We start from the raw sequence: 24,204 nt of genomic DNA, 5'->3' as shown, positions 1-24,204 counted from the left end.
TAGACTTGAATCGAAAAATCATACATTTAACACGATTAAACCACTTACTTACTTGGTATTTAGTGAAAACCTGCAACCGAAATATAATAAGCAATGTTTTGAGTTCTACAAGTATCTGGCTGGATGCAGCCAGACTACGAAAGGCCCTTTCAATGGTTCGTCTGCTCACGAGCTGCCCGCCCCGTATGCGTGAATGAAAATGCCACGAGGAATTACATTTTTAAACTTTTATTACCCTCCACTTATCCATGTATTGGTATTCTTCATGGATTAATCAACAAGTATCATCAATCAACCTACAGAAAAGTGAAGAACACCTCTGGGTTTTTAGAATAATAATATAACTAAATATAAATATATAACCAGGACCAGGAAACGGGTGACATTCCAGTAATACTGTGGACAGACCCAGCTCACGACCTAAGATCTTACTTCATCTTTATGGAAATGAAATCTGTTGGGAAATATTGCGAAAAGAGTAAAGATCTTACTGGAATGCTACAACGCAATTACCTTTAAGAGATTCTACTACAGGACCGTAAATGCTCAATTGACGAACCATTTCGGAATCGTTACGATGAGTCTTTATGGCATCAGCGCGCGAAGAAGCCATATGCGAAGCGGCCCCAATTAAATCCGGTCTCAAATAAACTATAATATTTACATATATGATGACATTGAATATTAGGCAATATAATACATGAAACAACAAAAAAGAGAAGTTTGATACCTTATCCGAGAAGTAGATTATCCCAAGTGACCTTTAAATCGTTAGCCGTTCTATCTATCACTTTGACAAACAATCGCCAATAATTCGACGTTTATCTTCCGGATTTACAGTCCGACACAACGACAAAGTTTGGCGATCATGCACGTTGGTGGAAGCATCGTAGAAAGTCAATCTTGCTTTAGCAACCCAAAACAATTCGAAACATCAAATCTGATCGCTGGTATGACAATAGAAATGAGAAGCCACTGTCTGGAAAAGAACTCTGTTAAAGAAAAAGAATTATAAACCATAGAATTTGAGATGCGACAGGACGACGTATCAATTAATCTCGTATCAAACTTTGGCCAATTATAAGATTCTGAAAGGTCCAGAAAAGTATCTCAAATTACCCGAAGATTGAGCCCGAGTTGCTGTAAACTAGTGACGACTTGCTCGGATTCGTCTTTACGCAGGAAACCGTTATCGATATTGATGTCATGCACTCGCGACGAGTCGTCACTCTTTAGTAGAAGTGCTTTATAGAAAAGGGCAGCACAAACGGCGGAATCGAATCCGAAAGGATTACCTAAACGAGTGTAATTCTTTGATGATTCTCTCCCACAGTTTTTGAATCATTCTTCTTCTTTTAGCCTTTAGTTTTACACGCACTAAAGGGTTAAAGAAAATAATATAAGTCAAGGGGGAAACGGGACCACAGAAAACAAGGGGTTCCAAATAAGCACTTCAATGTTTTTTGTAAAAATACCATAACATGTGCGATAGTAAAAGGATCCGGAACTCTTCGGTGCCCTTCCAACGAACATGTACTTTTTTATACCAAAACTCCATCAATATCCTCTTCAAATCCATTACGATTTCGAATCTACATTAAAGAAATTAAGTGGGCTTCAGTATAACATTCTTGCTGATACACTTACTGAAAACAGCGAAAACCCTATTGGCATATCTCTCGCGAATTACTACCATGACATTGCGATTATTCTACCTACATTACAGAAACAGAATATGAATCAGTAAAAAATTCTTTGTGATAAACTCATTAAAAATAGTAAAACATCTAGTCAATTGTGATCCAATTGTCCCGCTCAAGATATTCTTTCCACAAATTAAACCAATAGAAATCAGTAAGATACCTTGAAGATATAAATAATAGAAGTAAATGATGCAGCAAACATTCATACTGCTCTCTCTTTTACCATGTCACCATCACTCAGAGTGTAATCTATATTAATATTTCTTTGACCTATCTTTGCAATGACACTTGGTTGGTATTAGACATTAAGGCATCCAATGTCCCTTTTCGTAAGAAGCAGGAAAAGCTTCCTGCATCAAGAGTCATCTCAAACAAATACATAGACACAAACATCCAAGAGAAGATATTTCATTTCATACTACCTGCCCCTATGATTAATAACAATTTAGCTAACATCAACATGTCATAGAGCTGCATGTGTAAGCCAAACCAAAAATACTGTTGGTTTGTCATTTCAAGCTTGTTTATACAAACCCATCATTGTGCAGTTCTGCATGAAGGGCAGAAATTTCCATAATTTCAATTAGAATATTTTCTGAGGGATTGGTGTATTTAAGAAGTGCATCATAACACTGCTGATATGGATCATACCTGAAGAAATGCAAACACTGTGAGACATATGATCACAAACAAAAACTAAAAGAAATAATGGGCAAATATACTGTACCATTCAAATGATGCCAAGTGACAATCCGCTGACAAGCAGTTAAGTATACCATGAAAATGGTAAAGTTCTGTGAAAAGGAGGAATCCTTCCAGTTGGCCTGAAAACTTGGCAAATTTCAATCATGATAAAGAAAAACCTCAGATATTAATTTAAAAATAATAACAATAAAAATTAAACATACAATAAGCATAGATAAACTCAAAACCATCCTCAGGAATGAATGTGTTGTTTTCCACTGACTAATTCCATCGCTGACTTAATGTTGTTGCCACATTTGGTTGACTTAGTCACATGCGACTCATTCCATGTTTGGACATAACAGATTGCTACTGCTGCTGAAACAACACAAAATCAAATAACAATTTAAAAATCTTCTATGACTTTTAGCTCTATGGCTATGTTCTGCGATTCCCTCTTGAGGCACCCAAGCACTACCACTGTTCACAAGCATCATCAAATGACCAGTCTGCGAACTAAGTGAGATATTATGGCATAACTCATTGCCTTACATACCCTAATTTATTAATACGCTTACCATTACCAACGGAGCCTGCCACATGCAACGCCACATCAAGTCGCACATGCATCCACTTCCAAGTTCCAATGCGTGTCTCCGCCATGCCGCCATTGACTGCACAGTAGCGATCGAAATGGGCCTAGCAATCGATCGATAAATTCAATATGTAGTGGAGTCCTCCTTCGTTGAAGGCGTGGTCTATTCAAATCCCTCCTATTAGTGTCGTTTTTTAACGCTAGATGGCAGTGCTAGCTAGCTATTTATTCGCTACAGAAACGATCAGCTAGCATTAAGAGTTGTCTATAAAAAAATGGATCAAACGGCGTTCCGTATTATCGGTGTTAAATTTTCTCAAAAAAGAATAGTACACGGTTCTTATTTCTCTAAATGAAATGCAAAATCCAATGGCATTTCAAATAAGTGTGTCGCAAAATCGTTTCGCTATTTAGGCTGCCCTTAGGCGATATTTGAGTGTTCCGCAGCCCATTGCCTGGGGGTTGTTTCGCACAGCGTTCCGCGTTTTAGTCGCTGTTCGTTTCGCGTTTCGCTTTCGCATTTTAGGGATGCCCGTCGTTTTTTGCAGGGTTGCGCCTATTGCACCGTGGAGTCCACGGCCCTCTAGTGTCATATAGTGCTATTGCACCGTGGATCCACGGCGCTCTAATGTCACTTGGTGCTATTGCACCGTGGATCCACGGTGCTCTTGGGGCAAAACATGCTATTACGCCGTGGAGTGTGATCACAATACTTGTTTGTATTAACTATGCCATTTGAAGCTGTCAATGTACGTTTATGTGATAGTGATACTGTAAAAAAGGACAAATTTATTAATCCAACATGTAAGAAATCTGATCGTAAACGTAAACTAACTTATTGGTTTTGTGATAAAGTATCGGTGTCCAATTCCATCTTTACATAAAATCATGATTGTCAGCAATGACAGCAGGAAAATTTCAACTCATCAAAGAAACAAGGACGCCATTAACACTCACGAAATATATAATCAGGCCAATAGAGGCAATTCACATCGCGGTTTCGCGTGTCAATTGTTTCGATGTCCGCCATTTTCTCTGGTTGTTTATGTCATGTTTTACGTTGTCTGTATTGGCTGAAAGTGTTATTTCCCAATACAAAGTGGATTTTTTGACTCAGTGTTACATTTTTTTAATTTTTTTTTTGTGTCAGTTAATTGCTACGTATCTTGGTCAGTATGTGTAGCAATTTCTGTTTCCAGATCACATTTCTTGTATTTAAAAAAAAATCTTTTCTGTAGGGCTGTCATGGGTTTTCATTATATTGTTGTGCCCCGGGTTGCAAAAGATCAAGCAGGGATAAAAGTGTGCGTTTCTTTTCTATACCTTGCATTCGTAAAAATCAAGGGAAACTGGAATTGGATGTTGTGAAACGCAGAAGAGAAGTATGGTTGAAAAGACTTCATCTTGTTGGCCAAAAAATTACGAATAACATTAGAGTTTGTAATGCACATTTTGTTCTAGGTAAGTCTCGACAAATTTATTAATAGTGAATGTGTCTATCTAATTCTCCTATTTAAAATCACACAGAAAAACCTTTTTACTACACTGGAGAAACACACCCAGACTGGGCCCCATCCCTGAATCTTGACAAAGTGTATGTTAACGCTAAGTCAGCCATGGATAGAGAGTCAAGAAGAGTAATTTTAAATGTTCAAAGAGGTAATACAAATTATGAAGTATAATTTATTCATATGTTATGACAATTGTTATTAACTACATGCAGCATTTCAAGAAATGGTACAAGAGCCCGAACAAGTGCCAATTGAAAATGTGCACCTTAATGAGGAAGTGGTTTATATTTCATTAACTGAAGGTCATGAAGAACTTTTCCCTCCACTGTGTACTGAAGCTGAATAATAATTATATAATTTGACCGTCACTAGTAATAGAAGAGTCTTGATCAGATAATGGCTCCAGAATTTCTATTTCAAATAGTACTGTGTCATCCATGACAGCCCTACAGAAAAGATTTTTTTTTTAATACAAGAAATGTGATCTGGAAACAGAAATTGCTACACATACTAACCAAGATACGTAGCAATTAACTGACACAAAAAAATTTTTTTAAAAATTAAACACTGAATCACAAAATCCACTTTGTATTGGAAAATAACACTTTCAGCCAATACAGACAACGCAACACATGACATAAACAACCAGAGAAAATGGCGGACATCGAAACAATTGACACGCGAAACCGCGATGTGAATTGCCTCTATAACTAGGTAACGAAAGAAAACCAAGAAAGCTGAAGAAGGTATAGCAGGGCAGACCGCGCTACCTGGTATCCACGGCGCAATAGCATATTTTGACATGGAGTGCCGTGGATCCACGGTGCAATAGCACTAAGTGACACTAGAGCGCCGTGGACTCCACGGTGCAATAGATTTTTCCTTTTTGCAGATTTGATAAAAGTGGGAAAGTAAGAACAAGAAGGCGTATTTGCAATGCAGACGAACTTCACGTGTCTTTTTTTTACTTGTGTACTGGTTTAGTGTGAACGGATTATTTTCCATTCATGTTCACGGAGACCAGCAGGAAAGTTAATGTTGTTCTTTTCAGTTCAATAAAGTTTTCTAATTTTTTTAGGTGTTAATATTTCCAAATCATTTCATAATTCCATTGTGTTAAATGGATGATGTTTTTCTCAGCGAAGTGGACCTAAATGGTCATGAAGAATGGGATACTGTGGCTGGTAGTAGCGTCACGTATATGCCCAACAATTCAGAGAATGAAATAGATATTCTTGCTATACAAGTGGACATTGCTTCGCCTTTGTTAACTCTGAAAGCTATTCTCGGACAAAGACTTGGTGCTAATTTCTCACATTATGAGCTTTGGTTACAAGATGTTGTGCAGGTTTGATAAAAAATATTACTGTTGCTCCCATTGGTGATTTAAATCCCCGCTTATACTGTAGCTCACTGATGAGACAACACTCTCTGAGCAGTGTATTCAAGGAGAAGGACTCGTACAAGTCAATGTGGAATTGAAATCAGTCGAGAATGTCGATAGAATCAATATCATTGATGTATTAAAACCACAGCAAGATGAGGAGACAACACTTGATGAACAGGTTACCATGGAAAACACAAAATATCAAGAGGAAAGTGACACTACCCAGGTATCTGCTGTTACCGAAGATGTCACAAGCATTGCTTTGGACACAGACTACCAAGCTTCTCATTTTCCATCTCTTAATACTGGAATGCAAGCAACAACAACCATAGGTGCTCAGCATTTGGTTGCTAGTCCTTTAGCTGTGCCAATCAAACAACCATATGGAAATAGAATGTCATGTAAAATGCCCACAAATAACAGTGAAAATATAACTAGGTGGGTAATGGACGGCAACTTTAGGAAAGAACAAGAAAGATTGAAAATTCCCCTTGGTATTTTTAATACACATTTTTAGGAATGTTTAAGTATTTCATTTTAATCTATTTTTTTTTCATAGATCCTATTTTGTGGTCAAAAGCCCATATTCAACATTGGATACGGTGGGCAATAAATCAGTTTAATCTCAAGGGTGTCAATCCATCTCAGTGGGCCTTTGTTGATGGACCTTCATTGTGCAACATGTCTCATACAGAGTTTATCCAGAGAATACCGAAGAATCCCTTATCCAAAGATCCAAATCATGATTTATTCTGGACGCATCTTGAGTTGCTGCGAAAATGCAAATTTGTTGGTACGAAATCAAACTATAGATTTATCGCTATGGTATTCATTAAAACATATTGTGTAGGTGTTATTCAAAAGCCAGTGCCTTACCTTCAATATATCACTACACCTTTGTCAGTTAAGTCGGATCCTTCCAGACTACCAAGACCAGCCGTCAAAGTCGCCACTCCTACAAAAAGGATTCCATTAGAATCGTTTTCGTCTCGTTCGTTCTCTGTAGCCACCACAGGAAATCGAACTGGTATTTCAAATAGAATACGGGGCCCTTGTTTTAATTTTTGACAAATACATTTCGTCTTCTAGGAAGTAATGGCCAAGTACAACTCTGGCAATTTCTGCTTGAGTTGTTAACTGACGTGAACTTTCGGGAGGCTATTTCTTGGCTCGGCACAGGAGGAGAATTCAAATTAAATAACCCCGAGATGGTGGCTCAACTGTGGGGTGAGAGGAAAAATAAACCGCACATGAACTACGAAAAACTTAGTAGGGCCTTGAGGTATTACTATGATGGGGATATGATTTGCAAAGTGAGTGGTAAAAGATTCGTGTACAAATTTGTTTGCGACCTGAAGCAGCTGTTGGGTTACTCAGCTGACGAACTTAATAAGCTCGTAACGGAATGTGAACAGCGATCCAAACTTGGGCGGTCAAATGCTCCATACGTGTAAATACAGAACATTTTTTTTTCTCGATCATGAGGAAATAACTCAGTTATTTAATCTTTGTTAAGTTAACGTATTTAGGAATTCGATACCGTGCGAAAGAAGATGTTTTTACGACCTCCTATACCTTTTATGACCCAATATTAATAACATTCTTTATACTCTGGTTTTACATAACAACACAACTCTCGGCACTGGGGCCCATTGATTGAGCAAAATCCGAACCACCAAAGGGATTTGGTAGCAGTTCAGCCTCGCCTGCCAATTCCTTGAAATCCAAATTATTCATTACAATCTTGCTGAGTATCCTCCCAATAACGCTTAACTTTTGTCTACAAAGTACAAACTCACCTTAGGGGGATGACCGCATTCTTGCATTTGTTGCATCAACGATAATATCTTTTCGAAACGACTATTTTTCACCACTGCATCGTCGGTGTCACTTTCGTTTTCGAACTCGGTGCACACTTGTTGCATAATGGCATACTGGCGATTGTATTTTTCAAACTGTGTAGGTTCTAGTTTCGGCCGATTATCTGCGAGCCAATCTGGGTACTGAAAAAAATTATAGAAAAAATAATATATACATATTAAAGCTGAGTTGGGTCTCTGACCTCCAAGTTAACTCACTTTATTGACAATTTCTTTGATGGAGGGATAAAGCAGCTCTTTAGACAGCAAACTTTGAAGCATGCCTTGCATAGCAGGAAGAATGTCACCCAAACCTCCCATATCTCCCCCCAACCCTTCTCCAAATCCCCCATCTGGTCCAAATGCCATTTTTTCAAGCATTTTTGCTAGAGTTGCTTCATCAGCTTCAGTCTATGAAAGAAATCATGAAAGGCTGCAACAAGATGGAAATCCTTTAATTGATTGTTCAGTAGAGTTTACCTGGAGAGATTCGGTTCCTTCGGCTAGGTGGCGAAGAGTATCAGCAAAGGATGCTCCTTGGTCAGGTTGTCTTTCAAACACTTTGGCTGCTGCTTCTTGTGATACCTTCAGTAAACTTTCAGCAAACTGTGAATCACCACCATTTCCTGAAGCTGTTTCTGCCATCATCAAACGAATATTTTTCTCAAATTCCAAGCTTGCTTCCTGTATAAACTCTTCTGACCACACAACTTCAGCTACTTGTTCTGCTGGTGCAGGTGTTTCAGATTTAGTGTCATCTTTTAACTTTGGAACTTGCAGTGGTTTGTCGAATTCTTCCAGGGCATCTGTTTAACAAGTAAAATCTTAAATTTTCCTGTAACAAATATCTTTGTAAGGGATAAAATAAAAAAAAAATAACGAGAAAGGAAGTAGACTTACCGTCAAGTAATGCGTCTAATTCTTCGTCTTCCCCTTTAGATTCGTCCTTTGAATCTAAAGATCTCTCGTCAACAGTTTTCGGATCATTTGAACTTGCATCACTCATGGCAATAAATGTAAATATAACAGTTCAAAAGACAGTTTTGCCTAAAGAAACAGGGAATTGGAGGACAAACAGCTCACTTCTAAACTTAAAGTAGATTTTACGGAAATCAATATACAAAAACGGATTCCGAAGACAACTTACTCATCCGGAAAATGTAGCGAGACAAGACGGCAATGTTTCTCAAATAATAATGCGGAGTTGCCGATAACTATTCATTGTCATTATTTATACCTTGGTCACACGCTCACTCACGGCTGCTCACGGCTCTTGTTCTAAGCTCTCACTTTGTGTCAGTGCTCAATGATCACGGGCTCACGGCCGTCAGCGTCAGCCCGTCAGGTAATCTGAGAGACTGATGCTGAGATACAGACTACTACTTCGAACTTCGAAGTCTGAGTCTGAGACTCTGAAAGATAAAGGGATAGGAAAATGGCAAAGCATATTAAAATTATATTTCTTTGTCTTCTTCTTTATCATATAACTATAAAAAGGAGATTAAAAACAAAGTCAGCGAGTCTCTTCGAATATGATATGACCGAATAACATTGTCCAGTTTTACTTGATTAAGTGGCAAACGTGTATGAGAAGGGTGCATAGCTGGAAAAAAATCCAACATCTATTTGCAATGAGCCTCTTTTCAACCTGTTAATTGACATGAATTATAATGATTGATATCGATATAGAGCCCAACCTGTAACCTGAAAAAAAATAGTAATTTCTAACTGTGTCTGCTGTAACAGAAATACGATCATTGTCTTGAATGTTTATTTGATACAATTTTCCTTCAAGTCCTCTCCGAGGAATACGACAAACAATTTTGCGCATTGGTAATTCTGACAGGTAAGAAAACAAATGCTTACAGACACTGTAACATAACAAAATTGAAAATTCAAAGTGTAGTGCCCAACTTCACGGTTTTATTCTCTGGTACTGACAGGACAATGTTTGCAACCTGTTGTGTGTTTTTTTTTGTTTTTGTTTTTTTTTTTAATTACAAGATCACAGCTCTTAGCTGTAACTGATTATTAATCTTTTTGCGATAAGGTTACGAAACGCATATTTAGAATTGAATTTTACATAGAAAAGAAACAAGTGCTACTGAATTTCGCAGTGGAGCTCAGCACGGGGCCATTCGCTGGGTATGGTAGACTTTTTAAAGGCACGTTTCAATTGGACTTACGAAATACAAATGTTGATTAAACGATCAATTCATCGCACCTAAAACTTTTGGAAACATGTAAGTGGTCGACATTTACCACCACGGAAGACCACCTTCACGTATAAAATTGAAAGCACGAAGAAAGCGCTTTGCTTTTCATACCGGAGCGGAAAATAAAACTGGGAAAGAAGTTGCTTTGATTGTTTGGGGTAAACCCCTCGATCAATCACTTCAATCGGCATTACACTGTGATGAGTTTCTACCACAGTGATTTTTATAACCCTGCAACAATCTCCGTATCTTTTCAATGGATTCAATTGGTATTGCCGATGGTTTTCTGAAATGGAGCATAGAAACTCTAGGAAGGTACTTATATTGAGAGACAATGGAGTTTGATGAACGGTTTTGCTTGCAAACACTTGCTGGGTATTTCAAACAGTACATGCTACGATGCTGGATTGCCACGGCCGAAACCATCAGGGCCATCTAAATCTGCGCTCGTCAACATCCCAGAGAATGTTAAGACAGGTAACTCGGGAGCAATGTTGCTGGTGCTCATAGATTCGTTGCGATCTCCGTCCTTTTGGTCATTCGAATCACCGTCATGCAATGATAAGTTGGATAGCAAATGAGAATCAATCAGCTGAATGTTACAGTCGCTAAGAGGTAGATTGATCGCTCGAAATTCGTTCTGCTCGTTTGCCTGCTGTGGCTGCTGATGCGGGTATTGCATATTTAAGCTGTCGAGATCTGTGATATTAACGGTTCTCATCTGATTCATGTAGTCCTCAGCAGCTCCGTGATTTGGAGAATGCACGGGAATATTGTAATGAGGAGATGTTGGAAATCGGTATTCATAGTTATGGTAGGGCGGATTTGGAGACGCCGTGGGACTGGGATTTCCCGTTCCAAAAGACAGATTTGGGATGTTAAGTGTAAACTGTTGGTTATAGTTTGGTTCAAATGAATAACCTTGACCATCAGCCTGACTTTCAGTCGGAGTAGGATCTGAGGGAAACCGATAAAGATAAGAAATTAAATAAAAAAAAACAGTTTCGAACAGACAAATTACCAGCGGGTTCTCTTTTCACTGACGTCCGGGTAATTTGTTTGATTGGTCGTGGAATGGCACCTCCTGCCTCCTTTCTTAGCGACTCCACCGTGATGTTGGGGCTATAACCTCGAAGATTGCCCGCTTCGTGGGCTGGTGTCAAAAGTAATTGTTAAAATTAAAAGAATTCAATAAACGGTAACAAAAGTAAAAGCCCCAGCCAAGCACGGGAAGTCTGAAACTGACGTAGCAGTAAGGAAGGAAAAGGTTTTTATGGTACAAACACCACATACAAGACTACAGATAATCTAGTGGGCATCTGAAGTGCAATTCATTTACAATATTTGGATACGACTGTTTGCCAAACCGTGAATGTTACCCGTTGTATTAGTTCCAACAACACCGAAAGAGTTAATACAAGATGAAGACTTCGTGATCTGGAAGACTAGATAAATGATTAAAAGGCACTCGATATTTTCATATCACTAGGCAATGAAAGTGACTGGGTTTGCCGCAGAGGACAAAAACTGCACACCCACAAACAGCCAAGCGCAAGTGGGAAAACGAGGATGTGACAGAGGGTAAAAGTTTGGTAAGTGCACAAAATGGTGTACAGAACCCGAAAGTCCTACAGCGTTCACCGAAAAGCAAAAGAAAGAGAGATAGGACCCCCACCAAGTGGATCTTAAATTGGCAGAACCCTAAGTGAAAATAAATTATCCAAGCGACAACACTTTTCCGCAGAAGAAGACGAGTATTGGCACCCGAAGTGATAAGGAGACAATTCTAGAGTTCTGGTGTTTTGCGTGATAAAAAAAAACAAAAAAAAAAGGCTAAAATAAATTAGAATGAACTCACTTTCTAAAACATTGTCGAGGAGGAAGTCCTTCAAACGACTGGAGTTCGATTCGAACAAGCGCTGTCGCTTCCGCTTAAGCATCTCAGCATCTGATGCGAGGCCAATAAGAATATAAGGTGAGATACAATGTTGACAGTACAGGGAGTTAAATAACACTGCAATAGAAGATTTCTAATACACGAAGCCGTTAACTAGACATAAAACTAACTGAGTGAGTTAAGGTAACATCTTAAAATTATAAGAAAAGGGGTAACAATTAAGTTGCTTGCTATTCAAAACGCAGTAACTGCACCTTAGCTTTGTCTACCATCCATCCAGAAGGCAAATTAAGGCACGTCTAAGATAGCTTCGAACAATCGTATTCGATTGCGAAAAAAGATCATCGGAAAGACGTAAAAAGTGATTACTTCCCGCCTTGCATTGGCATGGCGTCTCGGGTAGGCAGTTCTGCGTACAGCATAGAAAGAGTTTCATTATCGTCGAATTCGGAAGCTGTGGCCAGCGGAGCCAGTGTCATGTATAATGCATAGTTTTCCGCTTCAGTCAGATTATCCGATGTATCGACATTTTCAATAACAACAGCCGGAGCCGTTGCTTCAATCACTTGCGGCTCAACGGGCTCTTGTTCATCGTGGGCTTCGACTTCATTTTCAACTGGCGCGGATTCGGGATTAGAACTTAATTCGTCAAGCTGTTGAACATTTTTATGGGCATCCTTTACGTTCTCTTGACTATTGTAAATAGATCTTTGACTAGAATGGATCGAGGCCGAACTGTTGAGCGATACTTCACTTTTTGATATCGGTTTGGCTTTTTTGAATGTGTGCTTGAGCGCCTGCAATGCGCTCTTGAGACCCAAGTCTCTAGTAGGAGGATCGGGTAAAGGCTGATTAAGCTTTTTAAAGCGACGCGGCGGTAAAGGAGGTGTCGACATTGTCTTCGATTCAACTCGTGGTGGTACTGCTGGTAACGGGGTCTCAAGTTTTAAAATAGGGTCGTCTGAAGGATCATCATATACTAGGTCATTAAAAATAGCTTCTGAGGGAGGATCAACCTGTTGGGGACGAAGTGGCCAGCCAAAAAAGGGATGTTTCATAGCCATCTGAAAACTAGAGTAAGTTTGGCAATCGGGATCAACACTCATCGATTCCAGCATCTCCAACTGCTGCTCAATGGTATTAATACTGTCCGACTCGGATTTCGATTCACGGATAACAGTTTGATCAGAGGCGATTGAAATATCAGACGCATCAGATATTTGTGATAGGCGATCATTTAGCGTATGACTAGAAGATATCAAAGAAAGTGAATCATTAAGATCTACTTCCGATTCTCCTGTAATACTTCGGACGTCCGTCAAATCTGAATAATCTGAAAATGCAGCCGAAAGTCGGGAATTCAAATCTTCTGATGAGGCAACAGAAAGTCGTCCATCTGAGTCGAATTCCGACGTGATTGTGGATAGAGACGAACGATCAAAGTTAACAGCCTTCCCACAACCTTTTTGTAATTTTGGTTTCGAAAAATCAAGGTTTTCACCCGATTTTATAAGGTTGCTTTTCAATTTGGCGAACCCGGCTCCTTTTTCAGGCAAAGGGGGTGGGGCATTATTCACGCCTGATAGTGGTTCTTTCTCTTGCTCCTGTGACTTCAGCGGGGCTAAGTCCACTGAATTTTCCAACTGTTTCTGGCCCACTGCCTCGACATTCGCTTCTGATTGGGATTCCATTTCTTTTTCCTGAATCTTTGGTTCTGGCTCTATAAGCAATTCGCACTGGACAGAAGCATTTGAATATTGGCGCGACTCGCCGGGAGCACGGAACATTTGACGGGCCAAAACAGCAGCGTCAAGTGCCAATATATGAGTATACAATGGGAAATCAGGCTTGAACCTCTTGCTTGCGAAGAGAGCGCTGTTATCGAATGGGGGCACAACGGCATCAACGCTACCTGAATCCAAGGGTAAGTACTCGAAGCGTCGCGATTCGCTACATGCCCCGTCGCTTGGTCTGCGCAGTTGAACATACAGACTGATAGGTTCCTCCACCTTATACGAAGATACAGATAAGGAGTGTACAAGTTATAACATATCATTTCAATAACCTACATCAGTGACTCTGTAGCGCGGAGTTCGAAAAGTGATGGCAACTTGTTTGTGGACATCGGATGCAGAAAAATCGCCAATGCCTTCCCATATAAGGCGTCCTTCCTCTTCGTGATAAAAGACTACTTGGATATCATCTGTGCACATGAAGAATCTTTTTTTAAACGCACGGCAGGCCAATAGAAAACTGTGTAGATTTAAATACCCTTTGTCACCTTGTCGCACAAAAGAATGATTTCTTTGCCTCCGCTCACCGGACTAGAACAGTCACTCAGTTTGCATATTGTTAACTCGCACATTGCCTCTAAAATAACCAATATTATCCTTAAAATTTATTTTGATTATCACTATTATTTTTAAAGCAGAATACTTTTATCATATATTGCTTCTGAGACCACCGGTTTAAGGGCAAGAGTAAACTTTCCTTTTTGACCTTCAAGAAATACTTGGAAGCATAACCGAACTGCATTTAAATCAATGCTCTGTGGTTGATTTTTATGTGCAAATCCAGCTAAAATGGAAATTAAAGCAATATAATAAAACATTCGTATTTGAAAACTAAGTTCACTCAACTGTGAAACGGGTCCACGCGGATCTCTTCCCGTAACTTCAAAGCTTCTTCGATTCCTTTCTTTTTTACACATTGAACACCCAAATTAGAAAATGTGCAAATCATATTTTCATTGTTGATTTCCAAAGTGCATACTCCTTTCTTGCATCCCTCTTTACCCACTAAACTATGGGGGTGAGGTTTGTAGGGAAAATCTTTTGTCACACATGAAACTACTACAACAGCTTTACCTTTGTAACCCAACACCTGCAAAATTGAGAGAAAAAGCAACAGTAAAAATCTGGACAGATAATAGAAAATGAAGGGCATACCTGAATCGTTGGGTATGTTTTATTTTCTGTTGTGCTATTTGCTCCAGGTAAACTGCCAGCTGATCTTCCCTCACACTCGTATCTGAACCTTAAGGCCTTGGAAGCAGGTTGTTCAAGGATTTTAACTTGAGCTTTCTGCTTTGCATCTACACTAGCATCTGCCATATTCATTGTGTAGCTGGGGATTTCTGTTTTGGTTTCAGCCTTGTCTACACTTTTAGCTGAATGTTGGTCTTTACTAAGTTGTGCTTGGCCAGTGTAATCTGGATCCCCTTCTATAACAGCAACTGTAAAATGAAAAAAATCAGCAAAACCTTCTTTGAGTAATTCAATTTTTTACTTACGAACATCACTGATGTTGAGCTCACTTCCTAGAATAGCAGACAAGGATAAAGTGAGTAAGAACCAATAAAAATATGAGCACAATAACATCAGAAGTAAAGCATCACAGTACACAGTATCATGTTGGTGCCACTTCTTGTCACTTAAATTCACGTGACACAACCGCTTCCCACAGCAAATTGCTTTACAGAAATGATGCACTGGTTTCAGCTAAACCCGAAAAAACACGTTTTAGCTATCGAGCCCTCCATACAATTACCTGTGTTTGGCTTGACGGTATTCATTCTCTGACCGACCATCCAACCGAGTTGCAAATGAGAGAAATGTATCACGCTCTTTTTCCAACGAAAACAAACCTTAAGATAAAAACAACACCACCATATTGGGCATTACCATCGGAAATAACGATGCAGGGTTGCCTAAAACTTCATTGCTTATTCAAGATGCTGGATAACAGGATAACGAACTGGAAATAACCACAAAAAGCAAAAAAAAAAGTCGAAATTTGTAGGCCAAATTCTTTCTTTAAATTATCAAAAATCAGCTTCTTCTTTTGGGCAACGACTGTCCCGTCGATTGCGCAAGCGGGAGTAACAGAAAAGAGGGACTACTCACGACCAACGTCTGGCTTAGTCTGGGTGATCATGCGGTTTGCGAGGAAGGGCAGCAAACGTGACGGCCTCCTAGTCTCCAATACAAACGCTCGCCAGTTGGGAAAATCCCACTTCGCATAGAACCGTTTATAGTGACGTAGGAACTGAATGTTTTTTTGGCTAGGGGAAATACCTGGTTGGAAAAACCCCGAAACGTAGCCGTGGAAAAATTAATCGTGCATTTTTTTTGTTTGGCTACAGGTTCGATTGCAGAAATCACAGAAGTAAAAAGTGCTGTTTTCATTGGTAAAAGTCGAAAAGAAATTTGGATCACAGCCAGGTTGAATGTAGCAAGATTGGTGGTTTTACAAGTCTTTGGTTGGCTATGGATACCAAATGGTGACGAAGCCAGTTAGTCTAAATGTGTAACCAACGCAGGATTCCACTATGTGTTCAAGATTAGACTGATTGATAAGAAAATTATTACGAAACGTGTGTTTTTTTTTACATACTCTTCTTATTCCATAACGTATTTCATCTGTGTATTAGTTTCTTTCGGTGTCTAGGATTTCTAAGTTCGTTCTTAACAGGACATCTACCAATCAGATATAGTTAACATACGGTAGTTCTTTTAGTATTAGGTTTCGTTATCACGGCAGCCGACTGGACGCAAGGCCAATTTTTTCGACTTTCACATATCTTTTATCCGTCACCTTATAAACTATGACCGGTTGTGCGTTTACACAAGAGTGGGCCACGGGTAACTAGTAAATTATCAGCTAATGCATTTCACACAGAGTAAAAGCGAAAACATTTTCTACGAGGACAAAAACAGCGCTATAAAAAGCTTAAAAAAAGAAAGAAAGAAATGAGACTAACGCAAATTATCGTCTAAATGTCTTTTTTAGCTTATGCTAAATGCTTGTACCTATACATGTTTTGTTATTTATACGTTTATACCATGCCTTACATCTTTTGGTATTATCTGACATATATATTTCTTACGTGTTAAGGTAGAATTAAAAGCTGGAACATAGATGTGTCTTGTTACACGTATTAGTCAAAGGCAGTGAAACACACGAATACAATGCTAAGGTAATACGCAGTTTATTGATTGACCACTGCAAGCCCGACAAGATGCTCGTAATAGCAGGGAAACAAAAACAAAAACCAAAAAAAAAAAAAAAAAAAAAAGGCACAGAGAATAGTGAACGACAAACATTCGGATCAAGGTTTTTTTTCTTTTTTCTTGTTGTTATTATAACCAACATCCACAAATAACACACGCACAAACACAGTCACACGTGGACATGATTTAATCGTTAAATGGAGGATGTCACGTTTATCTGGATGATATTTAATGGGGAAAGGAAACATAGACAGTATATTTCTTATGGGATGAAGACATGGCGTTTATCAGTGAAAGTAGAATCAGGATAGGGATGATTATTTACAACACGAACAAAATGGGGATGATTGTATCAATGCAAATCGGTGGCGCAGATGGCGGTATAGTTATCATATCTGAATTTCTTCTTTTTACGCATCAAAATGAACTCCGAAGACAAGAAAAAATAAAGACAGGAAAGTGTATCAGAAGTGCTCTTTTTAATTGAAACTAAAGAAACACTACGGAACTGTTTGGAAATAAAAAAAAAAAAAAAAAAAGAAAGAATTGTCTGCATGTTGGGAGTCAAGTTACTGTTTCCTCTTTGGTTAAACTTACGATGATAACCGCCACCTGACTAGACCCTCTTCCCTTGCCTTGCGATCGTTTCAAACATAATGTAATTGAAAAAAAAAAAAAGAAAAAAAGACAAATAAAACTGATAACTTCAACTCAAGGGAGAAGAAACAAGACAAGAGCAATCTTCAGAGGGCGAATAGAACATTATTTCTTGTTTGCTTGGTTAAAAGAAGAATCGCGAGGAGGAATTACTTGGCAAACGGCGTCCGGGGGAAAAGAAGCAAGACAGACAACCGACGAAATTGGGACTGTCTTCAAAAGGACAACAAGTTTTCTTCGGTGCCTGTCTACTGTACAATTACTACAATTGTATACGCACCGCGAATTCAAATTTACAGAAATCATCAAAATAAGAGGGCCCGCGGAAACATTATGGAACAATAAGGATGGAGAAAAGGTAGGGATACTACACGCGCGCTGGGCAACCCTCACTACCGATGTAAGGCACATGACATAACTCTTATCTATATTCATATTTATGTAGGTATATTATACATACTCGCCGCCGACTTGTTTTTCATCCGGGAAAACGAGCCGGCCTTGCGCGCTTACAGTCTCAACGGAAATCTTCAATAGAGATGGATTTTGCCGCACAATGGGCCAACAACTTTTGAGATCGTTGAACAATCAAGTCGTATAGGACATGATCAACACTTTACATGGTAGATGCCTTTTGTTCGCCTATGACAAACTGTCACAATCTAAAAAAACAAAAAAACAAAAGAAAAAGAGGTGGTCTGTTTGAGCTTTTTTCAAACTCAGGGCTAGGGAGGGAAACGAAAACGAAAAATACATTTCGCTGCGTTTTAAATCTTGCTTCTTTGGGAGTGCGAGAAGAGACGGGTTCGGATTTCGGGAACGAACGGATTGGTGTGTGTGTGTGTGTGTTTGCTTAAGGGAAAAGATGGATCGTTATGCCTCTTCAAGAAAGAAATCATTTTAAACAAGATGGCCCTCCGTTTCGAGGGACCGCACCGTGGCGAGAGACGGACCGGAGAATTGCGCCGTAGCCTCCATGATTGGTGAAGGACCTTCCGATGGATTAAACGAGGAAAATTGGCCGTGCCCTTGCATCGACATGGGCAGCGGTAGGGGCAGGTTAACGGGTAGAGCAGACGCTCGTCCCGACGACGATGGAGACGGACCGTAGACACCGTTGGCAGCCGGAATATTCAGCGTGCCCATCGGCGTGTAGGGGCTGTGTGCGCCATGATTTCCAGTTGGTTCACTCAATGGATTGTAGCGATGGTTGGTGCCAGTCGTGTGGAATGAAGGATGCGGCGCCGGAGGGTAGTTGACTGGTGAATTGGCGTTGACACCATAGTACGCATCCGAATGAGGCGAAATGGGCGTCACCATCCGAGATTTGCCATACATAGCTTCATTGCCTATTTGAAGAATAGAATCACGCCACGTCAATGTATCAAGAAACGTCAATAGTTTGCCAACTACGCCTCCGATTGCTTTTCGCTTTCATACCTTGGGTGTAGGCGTTGCGACGAAGAGTGTCAATGTAGTTGTCCTCACCCATGTCGAAATTGACCGACTTGGGTGGACGTGACAGGGTTCCATGTCCACTGCCAGCTTGAGCTGGATTATTGGCAGCCACTCGGTAGGATCCGTAAGCTACTTGGCCGTCAGCTTGATCGATCAGGTAAGTGCTAACGGCTACCTTGGATGCATCTTCAGGCTATTCAAACGTTTCCCAATCAAAAAATTAGCGACGACGTAAGAAAATAAAACGCAAATTTTTTTCAAAATGAACAATAGACTCACGGCGTAATCGCTGTGGCTTCCGTTTTGACTGTACGACTCGCTCTTTTCCGATATCGAGCTGAGCGTTTCTCCGTTGACCGTTTCGTTGTAGCTACTCGGGGCGTACATTTCAATAGTGGCCGATTTACTGCTACCGCCTTCGCTGGACATGGCTAATAGAGAGAGAGAGAGAGAGGCAAGACAAAAGACGAGTATAATTAGTCAGTTCAAAAGTGGTGCAAAGGCCATTCTTGCGCTTTGGCTGCTATTGAGGCAATAGCGCTCACGCGTAATACTCCTATTATGTATCATACACTAAAGTTACGATTAAACTCTTACCGTCAATTTTCCTTTCATTTGACCCAAGTCTGCTTTGTTTACCACAACGAATTCAGGCAGACAGAAAACAATGAAAGCAAGCAACAATAATGAGACGGGTACGTTGGGTATGAATTAGAAAACAAAAATAAGCCTCATGCCGAACGAAACTAACCTTCTTCCATGCATTTCTTCTTACGTCTTCGAATCAGGTAGCAGAGAACGAGAGCCACATTGAGGACAAGAAGTAAAGCACCAGCTGTCGAAACGGCAATGATGATGATCTTGGGCGAATCGCCACGCGTCAATAGCAGATCGGCGTTCATGTCGTCGTCGGGACCTACGCGCAAACACGATCACACACAAACATGCAAACCGGGTAACGAAGTGTGTAACAATACACGGACACAACAACAAACGAGAGGGGTAGGGTGGGGGAGTGGAAACGGAATAGTTTGCGAGAACGCTAACGAGAAGACTTGGCCAAATACGTGCACAAAGTTGTACTACTAGAGCCGTAAGAGTAGACGAATGGCGAACAAGCAGGATGGCAAAGATAGCCCATTCAAAGGGCTCAAAGTTAGTTTGAAACGATGCAGAACTAGATGCATTCGCCCAGTTATGCACTAATTAAACACCAAAGAGAAACTGGTAGGAAAGACCAGCGGGAATGAAATAAGCCGCTTTGCAGAAAGATGCACAGCACTTCTCTTACCTCTTCTTTTCTTTGACAACACGAATGGTGGGAGCATTGGCCCGAATCCTCTTATAATAATTGAATCGAAAAAAGTGAAGTCATCGTCGCCAATCAGCGAAACAGACGAAAGGGATTGGAAACAAACCTTTGGCTAGACGTTTGCGATGCCTCCGCCGAACAAAACAGGCAATGAGGGCCACGTTGAGGACCAGCAGCGCCGTGCCGACAATGGTGATGACAATAATCAAAACTTTGGGCATGTCACCGGGACGGACCTCCAAGTCACGCGGTTTCTGACCCGATGGCGGAGTTTCGCCTGAAGGTGATTATCATTTGGTTTTGAAGGAATATTCATTTTGTTGTTGTTGTTGCATTCGTTTTAAAATTACCAATCGGAAATGCACTAAAAGCGTGAAATGTTCTCTAATGAAAAGTGTTCCCTTTTCTCAAGCCCCTGAAAATCGCCCCTGAAAACAGTTCACACAGCCCACACAATTTGGTTGTTGCTTTTCATTCCCTCGTTTTTCTTTCTAATTCTCGGTCAGACGGCCCCTTTTGTTTAAAATAGAGGCGACGGCAACGGTTAGAGGCGGAATTCGGCATGAAAATGAGCAACTAAAGACGCCGTGGAACTTCTGATTCCAGCTGCATAGTCTACGTTTTATATACGCCATCTACCAATCACGAAAACCTTAACCGGAAGCGGTAAACGCAACAGAGGGGTGCGTGTAGAGTTTGTAAGGCCGTCGTCCAATTAAAGAAGGGGAGCATAACAAAAGAGGGGCGAGTTGTAGTAATATAAAAACGACCCGACGGCGGTGGCAAAAGAAGCACCACCACCATCAACCACTACCTCCACCACGACAGGATGAGCTTTGTGGTTACCACCATTTAAGATGGCCACCAGAAATATCCCCCGAATAACAATGGCAATAATACTTAAAGGCTAAAGAAACAAAGTAGATGATGGGGTAAAAAGGGGAAGGCAAAGGTAAAGAGGATGAAGAATTTTTAAAAAATAAATAAACAAAAAAAAAACGAGACTTACTCGACGTCCTGGCCTTGACGATATCCTGTGTGTAGTTGCTCTCGCCAAGATTGTTGAACGCCATTATGCCGAAGAGATATTCAGTGCCCAGCGCCAGTCCACCCAGCGTGAAAGCGGTCACGTTGGTCGGGTAGACATCCGCGTATTTGTAAAATTCGTTTCCGATCTATCGTGTTCACAGATTTCCCATGAACCAGAAAGAGAAAGAAAAAAATCGATTAAAGTCCGAACGATCTTAGTTATGCAAAGTCGAGGGATGACGATACCTGGCGGTATCGTAAGCGGTACGATTGAAATAGCCCTCCGTCAAAGCCGGAACGCCACGCCAAATAAACAGAGTCGTGAGTGACGTTGACAACGTGCAGGGCCAATGGCGGATCGGGGCGGCTAGTGCCCGACAAGACCACCTTGGCCGAATTGGTGCCCATCTCATTGCGGGCAATGCAATCGTAGAGACCGTAGTCACGCGAGCGAACGTTGCTGACACCCATTGTCGATTCCCATGTCACGATGTCCACCTGGCGCGTACTAAACGAGTACTTGTCGCTAGGAGTCAAAGGCGTACCCTCCCGCGACCATCCGAAACTGATGTTGGGCGCTCCTTGAGCCCTGCATACCAATTTGGCCAATTGTCCCTCGTCTCCGGCAGCTTTCGTCAGTTGAGGAGAGTCGTCCATCAGCGGCTTATCTGCAACAGTAGGGGAAAAAAAAAAAAAAAAAACAGTTAAGACAGCCGACCGATAGAGGCGTTGCGAGAAAACAACATTACATTTGACTACGAGCCACGTCTGTTCGATCGATTCCTGACCAATGCCGTTGTTGGCTACACATTCGAATGCTCCAGTGTCGTTGTGAGTGATCTCTCGGACAAGCAGGTAAGCCACACCGACACCCGGTGTTTGTGAAGTACGTCCTTCCATATCGAAACCAGCCCGGCGCCAAAATACTGTTGTGGTCGTCAGCGGATTGCCAGCCGCTCGGCATTCAAATTCAGCGTCGCTACCCTCGTTAATCATGACAGTCGATCGAGCTTGAACGATGGAAGCGGGATCTATCATTCAATCAAACAAAAGAACAAAATGCGTTAGGATAATGACAAGTTGCAAAAAGAAAAAGAAAAAATTCGGTTGATCATTACATTGGACGTTGAGTCGCACGGTGTGGCTGCGGGAACCTTCGGCGTTGGTGGCATCGCATTTGTATTCGCCTTTGTCGTCTCTGCGCACCACCGTCAAGTTGAGCAACGGCCCATCAAACGTAATGCGATCATAAGCGTTGGCTTCCTTCAACTGTTTGATGGCAGTGCCATCGCGGAACCATTTGTAAGTCATTTCAGAAGGATTGGCCCGCGCAGTCAAGTTGACGATGGCCGGCTCGCCTTCGATCACGTCCACGCTATAATCGCTTGGTTGCTGAAACTGTGGCTTGTCTAGAACGATTTGAAAAGAAGATAACAAATGTTTACATTCATCCCAATTTACTATCGCACATGTGTTGAAAGAGGAGACTTACATAAAACTTCCAATGTGATGGCGTCGTGAATTTGCGGGCCGATACCGTTATTGGCCTGACAGGTGATGACTACACCGTGCAATTCGGGTGTGACTTCCATCTGCAGCGTCGATTTACTAACGATGCCCGAATAGGCGCCAGGTACCGTGCTATTTCCAGCTGGTTGGATAACTTGGCCGTTGCCCCGAAGCCACGTCAATCGCGAAACTGGATTGCTGCTATCTGATTCGCACGTAATCGTCACCATTTGACCGGGCCGAAGTTTCTCCGGCCGAACTTTCACCGTCAATTGTTTCGGAGCAACTAAAATGGGGAAAAAAATAAAAATAAAAATGAATGAATAAAGATAAAACATAAAATAAAATTTCATGTTTTGTTATTTCTTAATGACTGCATCCTTGCTTTGATGGTATCGCGCCATTTTTATGGCACGATAAAAAAGAGAATGCACATCGTTCAACAAACAAATAGAAAAGGGTGGAAAAAAGAGATAAAAAAAACAAACAAACAAAACAAACAAAAATAGAAAGAAACAATGCAAAAAAAAAAAGAAAAAAAAAGGGAGATGCAGTAGCCAAGACAACAAAGACAATGCACAATGCCAAATGAGGGTATCATATTCCTGTCATAAAATGAAAGGCGAGATCAGAAAGTAAAACACACGCACAGCAAAACCAGGGATCTGCCAGACAGAAGTGAACGCATAAAAAAAAAAAAAAAAAATGTGCAAGACGAGACGGGCGGTGAATTAAAAGGTAAATAAATCAAATGAAAAAGGAAAATGCAAACGTTTGCGGCAGGACGGACAAAACAGTCGCAGGCTTTGTTTTTGAGAGATTTTCAATGTCTTTCACAGCGAGAGACACCGACAAACACGTGTAACTTACACTCGATCCTGATAGTTGTGGAATCAACCAAATTTCCCTCAAGGGCCGGATTGCTGGCCTCGCAACGCAGTTCCTTGCCGTTGTCTTCGCGTTTGGCCTGCATTTCCAGCAGCGACTGTGCCACACTGCCGTGATTTGTGTAGTTGGCTTTGATCTAATTTCGTCCATTTCAGTTTCCGGCGGACGAAAGCCCCCACAAAGAATTTGAAAAAAAAAAGACGGACGAATGCGAAGAGTTTTGATCAGTATCGGAATCGAACGGAACGGACGCATTGACGGACGGACGGACGGACAACAAAAAAAAACGGACACGAGTGTCAATTTACCTCTTTACGGCTACCCGACAAAAACCATTTGAGCGTGGCGGGAGGATTGCCACCCATCGACATACAGTTCATTTGGTAGAACGAATTGTCCCGAATAGTCCGATCACGCATTCCCGAGATGCTAGGCGCTTCCGGTGGATCTGTACGGAATCATTTCATCGTGGACGGAAGACAAGAGA

General features: G+C 40.9%; 5 protein-coding genes and 1 long non-coding RNA gene across 21 annotated transcripts in view; 2 read left to right on the top strand and 4 right to left on the bottom strand.

Annotated features, from left to right (window-relative positions):
• Window positions 1-212: 212 nt before the first annotated feature.
• On the bottom strand, window positions 213-4,060 carry LOC116932620. 12 transcript variants are annotated; one of them, XR_006643061.1, is made up of 12 exons: window positions 3,818-4,060; window positions 2,966-3,753; window positions 2,612-2,765; window positions 2,431-2,534; window positions 2,194-2,354; window positions 1,927-2,131; window positions 1,648-1,863; window positions 1,476-1,592; window positions 1,120-1,377; window positions 731-992; window positions 514-651; window positions 213-454 (listed from the first exon to the last, which is right to left on the bottom strand). It is a non-coding gene; the product is annotated as an uncharacterized LOC116932620 (long non-coding RNA). The 12 variants fall into 12 exon arrangements; XR_006643053.1 differs by having other exon boundaries at window positions 213-296; window positions 364-454; window positions 1,927-2,354; window positions 3,818-4,058; XR_006643054.1 differs by having other exon boundaries at window positions 213-296; window positions 370-454; window positions 1,927-2,354; window positions 3,818-4,058.
• Window positions 4,061-4,111: 51 nt separating this feature from the next.
• On the top strand, window positions 4,112-4,887 carry LOC123469736. The gene is made up of 5 exons (XM_045168983.1): window positions 4,112-4,151; window positions 4,221-4,266; window positions 4,404-4,443; window positions 4,510-4,641; window positions 4,706-4,887. Exons 2-5 carry the CDS (start codon window positions 4,228-4,230, stop codon window positions 4,837-4,839), a joined length of 345 nt encoding a protein of 114 aa, XP_045024918.1. The 5' UTR covers window positions 4,112-4,151; window positions 4,221-4,227; the 3' UTR covers window positions 4,840-4,887.
• Window positions 4,888-5,227: 340 nt separating this feature from the next.
• Window positions 5,228-7,358, top strand: LOC116915638 (DNA-binding protein Ets97D). Of its 2 annotated transcripts, XM_045168980.1 has the most exons (6): window positions 5,228-5,841; window positions 5,903-6,374; window positions 6,440-6,673; window positions 6,731-6,907; window positions 6,970-7,162; window positions 7,242-7,358. In XM_045168980.1, exons 1-6 carry the CDS (start codon window positions 5,614-5,616, stop codon window positions 7,279-7,281), a joined length of 1,344 nt encoding a protein of 447 aa, XP_045024915.1. In that variant the 5' UTR covers window positions 5,228-5,613; the 3' UTR covers window positions 7,282-7,358. The 2 variants fall into 2 exon arrangements, with proteins under 2 accessions (XP_045024915.1, XP_032776658.2); XM_032920767.2 differs by having other exon boundaries at window positions 6,970-7,358.
• Window positions 7,359-7,417: 59 nt separating this feature from the next.
• Window positions 7,418-9,049, bottom strand: LOC116915657 (peroxisomal biogenesis factor 19). Of its 3 annotated transcripts, none has more exons than XM_032920802.2 (6): window positions 8,847-9,049; window positions 8,640-8,786; window positions 8,220-8,545; window positions 7,959-8,150; window positions 7,680-7,883; window positions 7,418-7,596 (listed from the first exon to the last, which is right to left on the bottom strand). In XM_032920802.2, exons 2-6 carry the CDS (start codon window positions 8,743-8,745, stop codon window positions 7,498-7,500), a joined length of 927 nt encoding a protein of 308 aa, XP_032776693.1. In that variant the 5' UTR covers window positions 8,746-8,786; window positions 8,847-9,049; the 3' UTR covers window positions 7,418-7,497. The 3 variants fall into 3 exon arrangements, with proteins under 3 accessions (XP_032776693.1, XP_032776691.1, XP_032776692.1); XM_032920800.2 differs by having other exon boundaries at window positions 8,887-9,049; XM_032920801.2 differs by having other exon boundaries at window positions 8,640-8,824; window positions 8,887-9,048.
• A 447-nt stretch (window positions 9,050-9,496) lies between these two features.
• Window positions 9,497-15,544, bottom strand: LOC116915608 (embryonic polarity protein dorsal). Of its 2 annotated transcripts, XM_045168970.1 has the most exons (11): window positions 15,402-15,544; window positions 15,145-15,171; window positions 14,801-15,087; window positions 14,492-14,735; window positions 14,289-14,429; window positions 14,124-14,222; window positions 13,922-14,055; window positions 13,765-13,861; window positions 11,814-11,903; window positions 10,977-11,108; window positions 9,497-10,912 (listed from the first exon to the last, which is right to left on the bottom strand). In XM_045168970.1, exons 1-11 carry the CDS (start codon window positions 15,439-15,441, stop codon window positions 10,350-10,352), a joined length of 1,854 nt encoding a protein of 617 aa, XP_045024905.1. In that variant the 5' UTR covers window positions 15,442-15,544; the 3' UTR covers window positions 9,497-10,349. The 2 variants fall into 2 exon arrangements, with proteins under 2 accessions (XP_045024905.1, XP_032776606.2); XM_032920715.2 differs by lacking the exons at window positions 9,497-10,912; window positions 10,977-11,108 and having other exon boundaries at window positions 11,759-13,861.
• Window positions 15,545-17,381: 1,837 nt separating this feature from the next.
• LOC116915605 (nephrin) overlaps window positions 17,382-24,204 on the bottom strand; it is a 40,948-nt gene continuing 34,125 nt past the window's right edge. The window contains 11 exon segments of the mRNA XM_045168968.1: window positions 17,382-18,870; window positions 18,962-19,172; window positions 19,259-19,410; window positions 19,731-19,895; window positions 21,301-21,466; window positions 21,567-21,988; window positions 22,070-22,351; window positions 22,439-22,729; window positions 22,813-23,115; window positions 23,700-23,853; window positions 24,026-24,165. Of these exon segments, the coding sequence (XP_045024903.1) occupies window positions 18,422-18,870; window positions 18,962-19,172; window positions 19,259-19,410; window positions 19,731-19,895; window positions 21,301-21,466; window positions 21,567-21,988; window positions 22,070-22,351; window positions 22,439-22,729; window positions 22,813-23,115; window positions 23,700-23,853; window positions 24,026-24,165 (2,735 nt within the window). The 3' untranslated portion in view covers window positions 17,382-18,421.

The sequence above is a fragment of the Daphnia magna genome, linkage group LG2 (assembly GCF_020631705.1).
Source record: "Daphnia magna isolate NIES linkage group LG2, ASM2063170v1.1, whole genome shotgun sequence".
In the NCBI taxonomy this organism is placed as follows: Eukaryota; Metazoa; Arthropoda; class Branchiopoda; order Diplostraca; family Daphniidae; genus Daphnia; species Daphnia magna.
This window is presented reverse-complemented; position numbering and strand designations above follow the sequence as displayed.

Coding starts and splice junctions, on each gene's coding strand:
- LOC123469736 (XM_045168983.1), top strand. CDS start 4,228: ATGGGTTTTCATTATATTGTTGTGCCCCGGGTTGCAAAA. Junction 4,444..4,509: donor TAATGCACATTTTGTTCTAG/GTAAGTCTCGAC, acceptor AAAATCACACAG/AAAAACCTTTTTACTACACT. Junction 4,642..4,705: donor AATTTTAAATGTTCAAAGAG/GTAATACAAATT, acceptor AACTACATGCAG/CATTTCAAGAAATGGTACAA.
- LOC116915638 (XM_032920767.2), top strand. CDS start 5,614: ATGGATGATGTTTTTCTCAGCGAAGTGGACCTAAATGGTCATGAAGAA. Junction 5,842..5,902: donor GGTTACAAGATGTTGTGCAG/GTTTGATAAAAA, acceptor CTTATACTGTAG/CTCACTGATGAGACAACACT. Junction 6,674..6,730: donor GCGAAAATGCAAATTTGTTG/GTACGAAATCAA, acceptor CATATTGTGTAG/GTGTTATTCAAAAGCCAGTG.
- LOC116915657 (XM_032920802.2), bottom strand. CDS start 8,745: ATGAGTGATGCAAGTTCAAATGATCCGAAAACTGTTGACGAGAGATCT. Junction 8,546..8,639: donor ATTAGACGCATTACTTGACG/GTAAGTCTACTT, acceptor CTTGTTAAACAG/ATGCCCTGGAAGAATTCGAC. Junction 7,597..7,679: donor AATGCGGTCATCCCCCTAAG/GTGAGTTTGTAC, acceptor TTGGATTTCAAG/GAATTGGCAGGCGAGGCTGA.
- LOC116915608 (XM_032920715.2), bottom strand. CDS start 15,441: ATGGTCGGTCAGAGAATGAATACCGTCAAGCCAAACACAG. Junction 14,223..14,288: donor AGAAGCAATATATGATAAAA/GTATTCTGCTTT, acceptor TGGTTATTTTAG/AGGCAATGTGCGAGTTAACA. Junction 14,056..14,123: donor GTGCGACAAGGTGACAAAGG/GTATTTAAATCT, acceptor TCATGTGCACAG/ATGATATCCAAGTAGTCTTT.